Source organism: Octopus bimaculoides, chromosome 14 (assembly GCF_001194135.2).
Source record: "Octopus bimaculoides isolate UCB-OBI-ISO-001 chromosome 14, ASM119413v2, whole genome shotgun sequence".
NCBI lineage: Eukaryota > Metazoa > Mollusca > Cephalopoda > Octopoda > Octopodidae > Octopus > Octopus bimaculoides.
Window position 1 is genome coordinate 12,004,250 of NC_068994.1, and position 9,592 is coordinate 12,013,841.

At 39.3% G+C, this 9,592-nt stretch overlaps 1 protein-coding gene across 1 annotated transcript in view; it reads right to left on the reverse strand.

The window, feature by feature from the left end:
* Nucleotides 1-9,592, reverse strand: part of LOC106874968 (mucin-5AC) — a 66,836-nt gene that overhangs the window by 25,527 nt on the left and 31,717 nt on the right. Inside the window, exons 6-12 of the mRNA XM_052973018.1 lie at nucleotides 7,823-7,982; nucleotides 6,456-6,516; nucleotides 5,551-5,750; nucleotides 3,973-4,058; nucleotides 3,276-3,510; nucleotides 2,145-2,239; nucleotides 1,617-1,845 (exon numbers count right to left, since the gene is read on the reverse strand). Coding sequence (XP_052828978.1) covers nucleotides 1,617-1,845; nucleotides 2,145-2,239; nucleotides 3,276-3,510; nucleotides 3,973-4,058; nucleotides 5,551-5,750; nucleotides 6,456-6,516; nucleotides 7,823-7,982 — 1,066 coding nt within the window. The remainder of the gene's footprint in view (nucleotides 1-1,616; nucleotides 1,846-2,144; nucleotides 2,240-3,275; nucleotides 3,511-3,972; nucleotides 4,059-5,550; nucleotides 5,751-6,455; nucleotides 6,517-7,822; nucleotides 7,983-9,592) is intronic.

A 9,592-nucleotide genomic window follows, 5' to 3' on the forward strand; every position in this document is an offset into this window, starting at 1 on the left:
TATAAATGTATAAGAACTTTTAAATAAGTTCCACACCGATAATGGTGCTTACATACCGAAGGGCTTGGTAAAAATTATTAATTATTAATTTATTAATAAATTAATAAATTGATAATCCTTTACCTTTTTAATTGTAATATATATATATATATATATATATATATATAATGTGTGTTTATGTGTGTGTATACATACATACATACATACATACATACATGCACATTAAGTCCAGTCCTCTAACTCGCCATTTACATTCACCTCCTTGTACTTGAGAGTACACCCAGCACATTTCCACATCAGCCCCTCACTTTCTCTCTCTCCAGCTAAGGTAACCATGCATGTCCTCTACAGTAAGACATCTGTTTCTCTCTGTGTATCATAGTTTAACCTCTCATCACCTGGTATAAAGCCACTTTTACTCAATACTACTTTCCACCTCAGCTGAGGGATCTTTGTCTTCCAAGTTACTTGGTGACTTCATTGGTGCCAGTGCCACAAAAAAAAATTAAAAAATAAAGCACTCAATACACTCTGTAAAGAGATTGGTGTGAGGAAGGACATCCAGCCATAGAAACCATGCTAAAACACTCAGTAGAGCTCTGGCACAGTCGTCAGTCTTGCCAGCCTCTGTCAAACCGTCCAACTCATGTTGGCATGAAAAGTGGACATTAAAGGATGATGATGATGATGATGATGATACACATACACACACATGTAGGGAACAGTTTTTCTTTTATGCATGTTTCATTAAATACATGACTAGGTTCAAGTTTAAGCTCGGTTAATTTACACTTTTCTCATATTTTCTTATTAGCTTTCTACAGTTGCTTTGAAACAAACCTACCGTAGAAATCATCATCATCATCATCATCATCATCGTCATTGTTTAACATCCGCTTTCCATGCTAGCATGGGTTGGACGATTTGACTGAGGACTAGTGGACCAGGAGGCTACACCAGGCTCCAATCTGATTTGGCAGAGTTTCTACAGCTGGATGCCCTTCCTAACGCCAACCACTCAGAGAGTGTAGTGGGTGCTTTTACGGGCCACCGGCACGAGGGCCAGTCAGGTGGTACTAGCGATGGCCAAAACAAACTATAAAACTTGAATGGCATAGCTGTGTGGTAAAAAGTTTGCTTCGCAACCACATGGTTCCAGGTTCAGTCCCACTGTTAGGCACCCTGGGTAGGCGTCTTCTACTAAAGTCTTGTGCCAACAAGAGCCTTGTGAGTGGATTTGGTAGACGGAAACTGAAGCCCATCATATGTGTTTATGTGTGTGTGTGTGTGTGTGTGTGTGTGTGTGTGTGTACATATATAATATTTGTGTGTACATCTTTGTGTCCAACCACCGCATGACAACCGATATTGGTGAGTCTATATCCCCATAACTTAACAGTTCGGCAAAAGAGGCTGACAGAATAAATACCAGGCTTAAAAGAAAAATGAATACTAGGGCCAATTAGTCCTACTAAAATTCCTCAAAGCAGTGCCCTATGCATTTAATAACACACACACACACACCCATCTAGTATTTCAAAAAATACACATGCATACACAAATGTACAAACAAAGATCAAAAAGCATTTTGAGAAAAAGAGGAATGGAATACTTACCACACGGAGGGGAGAGTATTTCGTTGTTCTCCTTACACCAGCCGACTGCATGGATATAAGGTGAAGTGGGGTCACACCAGTAGTCGTACGCATCCTCCCAGCCATCAAAGTGTATCAAGATGCGGTCGCCCAATACGTCAGCCACTGTTGCCACACATATCAAGCTTGTGTTTTTCTTGTCGACTGCCTCCAGTTTCATCCCTACACGGAAGAGGTTCGGCACAATGGGCTGGAAGGGATCAAATGGTAACAGTCAGATTCAGGAACAATTACGGAATTATTACAGATGTATAAAGCAAGAAGAGTTGGATAGAAGCGTGTGCATGTGTGTATCAGTCACATAATCACAGTGATCACGCTCGGACGGTGCTGTTAGCGCTCCACTGGCACAGGTGCCAGTCATCGAATTTGGTTCAATTATGATTTCGATTTTGATTCAGGACTGAAATAATTAAAGCATACATACTCAAACACTATTTCATTGAAGTGGTTTTAACAAAGCTCTCGTCCTCCCTCAGCCCCACTTACCTGTGTATGAAGATTTACAAATAAGTGTTTTGGTGCCGCAAAGGCTTTGGCATGTTTCAGGTAACCGGACCAAACAAATGACTCAGAACTGAAACCTGAAATATAAAATAAATAGCAAGGAATATACACAAAAATCTATGCAGAGTGAAATTTGTTGTCGATTGAGCACATAGATTAATTAAGGTTTCCATTAATGAAAACTTTTGCTCTTTACTGCAGCCCGACAAACATAACTCTTAAATTTCTTTAATCATCATAGATATGGCGGTGTGGTAAGAAACTTGCTTCCTAACCGCATGGTCTTGGGTTCGGTCCTACTGAATGGCACCTTGGTAGAGGTGTTCTACTATAGCCACAGGCTGACCAAAGCTTTGTGAGTAGATTTGGTAGACAGAATTTGAAAGAAGCTTCTTGTGTGTGTGTGTGTGTGTGTGTGTGTGTGTGTGTGTGTGTGTGTGTGTGTGTGTGTGTGTGTGCGCATGCACGTGCGAGAGAGAGAGAGAGAGAGAGAGAGAGACTGTCTCCTTGAGTAAGTATCTTCTATATAGCCCTGGGCTGAACAAAGCCTTGTGAGTGGATTTGATAGACAGAAACTGAAAGACACCAAGTGTGTGTTTGTCTGTGTGTGTGAGTGTGTGTGTCTGCATGTGTGAGTGTGAATGTAAGTGTGAATGTGTGTAAGTGTGAGTGTCTGTGAATGAGTGTGAGTGTGAAAGTGTGTGTGCATATGTGCATGTGTGCATATGTGCATGTGTGCATATGTGCATGTGTGCATGTGTGCATCTACGTGTGTGCATGAGTGTCTGCATGTGTGTGCACTTCACTTTGATACCATGTGATAGCTTTAAACGAGCATCACCATCACACAAACAGTGTCATTCCTTTTCAATCTTCTGACAAAAAAAATGATAGCCAGGTGTAAGGGTGGTTGACAGGAAGTGCATCCAACCATAGAAAATCTGCTGGAATAAATTGCATCTGACTTATGCAAGCAAGGAAAATATGCAAGCTCTCTTCATTGGCTTAAAACAAAGAGTTAAAAACACGAAGTACATACAGAAAGATATTGCATGTAAAAGAAATGACTGCAAGTTAAAAATAATAAATATGGAATTACTTTGTAAGACAAACCTTTTGGGGGTTGCAAAACACGGCCATTCTTTTCACACCAACCAACAGGGAAGATGAACGATGAATCAGCGTTGACCCAGAAGTCATAACATTCTGAATAACCATCAAAGTGTAACCGAATTCGGAACCCTCTTACCTCAGCAACACTGAGAACACAATAAAGAGACTGATGCTTTGGATCTATGCCTTCTAACTTCATACCAATTTTGAAACCATTCTTCAATGCAGGAAAGGGCTGGAATGGAAACAAAAAGGAATTAATAGACAGGTAACCAATAATAAAAGGGAGCAAAAATTAATTCTATAATCAATAGATGCAAGTGTGGCGAAGCGGTTAAAAAGTTTGCTTCCCAACCACATGGTTTTGGGTTCAGTCACAAGACAATCAGAGACAGACCAATGGAAACAGAATAGAGACAGAAATATAACAGGAGATGAAGTTAATAACCTAGATCGTCAAAAGAATTACATCTTGACATGGTGATAAGGTGGTTCCATAAATATGAAGAAGAATATTAACACTTCAGTATTCTGATTATTCTATCAAATGTAATGCTTATTTATTCACTTTTAAAATAACATTGTAGCGTAGATTTAAAAAGCCAGGTTTGGCTGGTTAGAACATAAAATAGGCAGTTATTTGGACTTGATATGGTTGGTTTAAATGCTACAGGATTGAAGTACATCAAAAGCTTACCTCTTTAAAAAGTTTGGTCGGTGCCCCTACAGCATTCTCTTGATCCAAATACTGAGCCCAGGTAAAAACTTTTGATTTCTTTCCAGCTAAAAACAAAAAGAAAAAAATGTAGATGAAATATTACACTTTCTCTCGTATTTTACACTTCTCTACTCCTCATTCCCCTAACATAAAGCTCCTACTCTTCACTTGGGGATCATAGTCTTGCAACATGCATGGCAACTCTACTAGTGTTGGTGAAATGGAAAAAAGCACCCAGTATATTCTGTAAAGTGATTGGTATTAGAAAGGGAATCTGACTGTAGAAACCATATCAAACAAACACTGGAGCAAGGTGCAGTCCTTTAACCCATCAGATCCTGTCAAACCGTCCAACCCATGCCAGCATGGAACACAGATGTAAAATGATGAAGATACAATCTCTCTCTTTAGCACAGTCAATTACGATGACAGCCTGCTCATGAAATTAATGTGCAAGTTGCTGCTGAGCATTCCACAGACACATGAACCCTTAACATAGTTCTGAGGGAGATTCATCGCGACACAGAATTTGACAAGATTGGCATTTGAAATACAGGTACTACTCACTTTTTTTTCCAACTGAGTGGACTGGAGCAACATGAAATTAAGTGTCTTGCTCAAGGACACAACACGTCACTGGAAATCGAACTCACAATCACAAGCCAAATAGCTATGTTTTTATCTTGCCACTAGCACTATTGCGGTCACCATACATCTTACAAGACTGCAAACCCCAAGGGAGGGGATATATAATTTATCATTCTACTATTAGTGGGATAAAGAAAAAAAGAAATGTACTTCATGCAGTGAGAGATAAATATCATTTAATACACATAGGATTTGAATATGAGCTACTATTAGTTTCATGCAGTAAAAAAGGAGATAAACAGGCTAGGCCTTATATATTAATGCATAGATTTGAGTCTGCAAGATTGCTTGGAAACACAAGGTTTGATATATAAGCTTGTCAGTTTATTAGGTTTTCACAGCATGAAACTAGTAATAGCTTGTATACTGTATACTGTAGATATTGGTTTCAAATTTTGAAACAAGGCCAGCAAGTTCAAGAGAGAGATAAAATTGCCCACATCAACTCCAGTGCTCAATTGGTACTTATTTTATCGACCCCCAAAAGGATGAAAGGCAAAGTCAACCTTGGCAGAATTTGAACTCCAAAGTAAAGATGGACAAAATACGCCCTGCATGCTAACGATTCTTATTTCGTTATTGCCCACAAGGGGCTAAACATAGAGGGGACAAACAAGGACAGACAAAGGGATTAAGTCAATTACATCGACCCCAATGCGTAACTGATACTTAATTTATCGAAGCCGAAAGGATGAAAGGCAAAGTCGACCTCGGCGGAATTTGAACTCAGAACGTAACAGCAGACGAAATACTGCTAAGCATTTCGCCCGGCGTGCTAACGATTCTGCCAGCTCGCCACCAGCATGCTAACGATTCTACCAACTCACAGCTTCAAAGACTTATATACCCAAACCTATGCGTATTATTGATAAAATATATAAAAAATCAATATCAATGCTTAAAACATACCAGCTATGGCAGTGATAGGCTTCTTCACCTCTTCCTCTACTTTCTCTTGTTTGACAACAACAGGCTGTTTGCAGTTACTGTCACACTTAATGACAGCTTGCTTATTATTATCGCATGCGTTGCCCTGACTTAGAACCAGCTTTCGTTTCTTCTTCCTCTCTAAACATTCATCCTTCTCTGATATGGAGCGTTTGAGTTTGCTGTTAAAAAAAAAAAGAAAAAAGAAAAACAAGCATTTTGAAAAACTATTTTTTTAAAAAATAACATTTTGAAAATACATAAATGGTTTTGTTTACGTTTGCATATTTACTTAATTTTTCCAGTTTCATCATCGTTTGAATGTCCACTTTTCCATGCTCGCATGGGCCAAACAAAATCTGCCTCGGCAGATATTCCACAGCTGAATGCCCTTCCTGTCACCAACCCTTAATAGTTCCCAAGTAAGGTAATATTTCCCTTTGACTAGACATGCTTTCACGGAAGATTCAAAATTAAGGAAACTGACTGCATGATGGTAACATTCATTTACAACTATCATGCAATGCCAAGGCCAGGAGGCACTAACAGACAGACACATACACATCTATAGCTCTTCTCCAGGTAGAATTCATGCTTGAAAAGTAGATGTTAAGATGATGATGATGAATAATGATATAAGACTGAGGTAGATGTTAAGATGATGATGATGAATAATGATATAAGACTGAGGTAGATTTTCTACAGCTAGATGCCCTTTCTGTAGTCAACTCTCACTTTCCAAGCAAGGTAATATTTCCACCCCCATGGTCAAACATATTTTCTTGTCTGACACTGACACTCATTTACAACTATAACACCATGTCACAAACAAATGTAAACAGACACACCACCACCACCATCATCATTTGTTTTATAATAATACTTACTATTTACAATTTGAACACTGGCAATTCTCACTGCTATCTTTCCTTGAGCATTTACTCAAATCTGGAGAGAATAAAGAGAACAGTCTTAAAACTTAATAAAATTTGTGATTAATAACATGGATGTGTCAAAATTACTACTACCAAACGTACAGGACCAAAAACTATCATAAATTATCATAAATTATCATAAAACTGTATCACCATACTCAGTTTTCAAATACATAATCTATTAAGCTCATGGTTTTATTACCCAAATATAAGCCTTACCATAGCAGTTGGACTGACCCCAAAGTTACATAAAATCAATTGTGGTCAAGATTAAGCAAGAGTGCCCTTAACCCTTTTAGCATTCAGATTACTATGACAAATGTAATGCTTATTTATGCACATTGTTTTAAATTAATTATGCATCATCTCATCATAGCTTCAAAATTTTCAATGACTGCATCGTCATTTAATGTCCACCTTCCATGTAGGCACAGGTTGGATGGTTTGACAGGAGCCGGCCAGGTAGAAGACTACCCCCAGGCTACTGTGTCTGTTTTGGCGTGATGCTCTTCCTAACACCAACTACCCCACAGAGTGGATTGAGTGCTTTTTACGTAGCACCAGCACAGGTGACATCAGTTTTAACATGGATTTTACAGCTGGATGCCCTTCCAAATGCCGACCACTTTACAGTGTGGACTGTAGATAGAAACTGTATGGAAGTTTGTTGTATGCGTGTGTGTGTGTGTGTTTGCATGTTTGTGTGTGCTTATGTGTGTGTGTTCACATGTTTATGCATATGTGTATGTGTTCATGCATGTGTGTGCGTTTACGTGCATGTGTGTGCATATTTATGTGCATATGTGCATTTCTGCATTTGTGCATGTGTTTGTGTCTGAGTGCGTGTGTTTGTGTGCATGTGTATGTGCATGTGCATGTGTTTATGTGTATTGTTTATATTATGCATATGTTTATATGTGTGTGTGTTTGTGTGTTAATGTTTGTGGTTATATGTGCGCATGCACATGCACTTGTGTGAGCGGGCGCTTGTGTGCACGGGTGCTTGTGTACGCGTGTGCTTGTGTGTGCGTGTGCTTGTGTGTGTATGTGTGTGTGTGCTTGTGTGGGTGTGTGTGTTTGTGTTTATATGTGTGTGTGTTTTTATGTGTGTGTCCACCAAGGTTTGACAACCAATGTCGGCATGTTCTCATCACCTGTAACTTAATGGTTTATCAAAAGAAATTGATAAGATACCAAACTTAAAAATAAATGCTAAAGTTAATTTGCTCCACTAAATCTTTCGAGGCAGTTCCACGACATAACTGCAGTCCAATAACAAGACAGATAAAAAAAAAAATTCAAGATATGGAACAACATACCGTTACATTCAGGGTTCGTTGTACTGGAATCTGGTTTGCTGCTCGTGTCTGTATAGGCACTGTCAGCACTACCTGGGTCACTGCTAGTCTCCATCGTCTCCACACACTCGAGATCACTGTCTTTTACAATTTCCATTATGCCGAATTCATTCAATTGAAACTATTACATACAAAAAAAAACGACATTTAAAATATGTATGTATATATCATCCTCATAATTTAACATGTGTTTTCCATGCTGGCATGGGTTGGACGGTTTGACAGGAGCTGACCAGCTGAAGGGCAGTTCAGGTTCCATGTCTGTTTTGGCATGGTCTCTATGGCTGGATGCCCTTCCTAACACCAACCACTTTACAGAGTGTATTGGGTGCCTTTTACACAGCACCGGCACGGGTGCTTTTGACATGGCACCAGCACTTACAAGCCTGCAAGATTAGGAACACTCAGCTGGAGAGGGTTGCAAGAGACAAGCCTGTATGCCAGGTCAACCACATTTTTACTTAGCATCATGGTGCGTCTTTTCCACCACAGCAAACCGCCAGGCATCTCACTCCCCCTGACATCTTGTAGAGCTCAACAAGGATGCCCTGCAAACCGTGGTGGAACAAAATTCCATTGTAACTGTTGAGGAACTAGCAGAGAAGCTTGGATTTGATCATTCAACCACTCATTGACACTTGCATGACATTGGAAAAGTCAGCAAATTGGATCAATAGGTTCCTCACAAACTTTCCGAGTCTAATCGCACGCAGTGAATGAATGTGTGCTCTTCTTTGCTGTCACGTCTCACAAATGAGCCATTTTTGGACCGAACAGTGACTGGTAACGAGAAATGGGTTCTCAAAAAAAACATTAAGCACTGAAGACAGTAGGTAGGGAAAGGGGAAACACTGGCACCCCAGGCTAAAGGAGGTCTTCACCCACGTAAGGTATGTTATCTGTTTCGTGGGATATGAACGGTTTAGTCCATTTGAACTTTTAAGCCCAAACCAAACGATAACAAAGGAGATCTACTGCGAGCAGATCAAGTGACTTAAGAAAAACAACCGCCTTTGGTTTCAAGACAAAAGGTGTTTTTCCATCAGGATAGTGTTCGGCCACATACAGCAAGGATGGCATTCCAAAGACTGGAGCTGTCTGAATGGGAAACAATGTCCTAACCACCATATTCGCCGGACATTGCCCCATCTGATTTTCATTTATTCCACAGTCTTCAAAATGATTTGGACGGAAAAAATAAGAATTTCTATAGATGAGGTCAGAAAAGTACTGGAGGAGTATTTTTCGTCACAGACAAGTAAATTTTGGAAGGGAGGCCTTGCAAGTCAACCAGATAGATGGAAGAGCATCGCAGAAAGTGATGGAGTGTATATTTTAGATTAAAAAAGAAGTTTATCTTAATTTTGAAAACTAAAAGAAGTATAAAAAAACCACATTATTTATGGGATGACCCTATATATATGTATATATATATTATCGTCATAATCATCATTAAATCTCCACACTACCATGCTTGCATGGGTCATGTGATATTTGTTGAAGCAGATTTTCTACGGTCAGATGCCCTCCAAACTTGAAATCTTGGAGTTAGCCTGCACTCTTAACCATATGCCCGTGGGCATATGGCATAGTGGTTAACAGCACAGGCTACTAACCCCAAGATTCCGAGTTCGATTCCAAGCAGTGACCTGAATATTAATATTAATAATAATAATAATAATAATAATAATAATAATAACAACAACAACAACAACATCGAAAAATACCTTA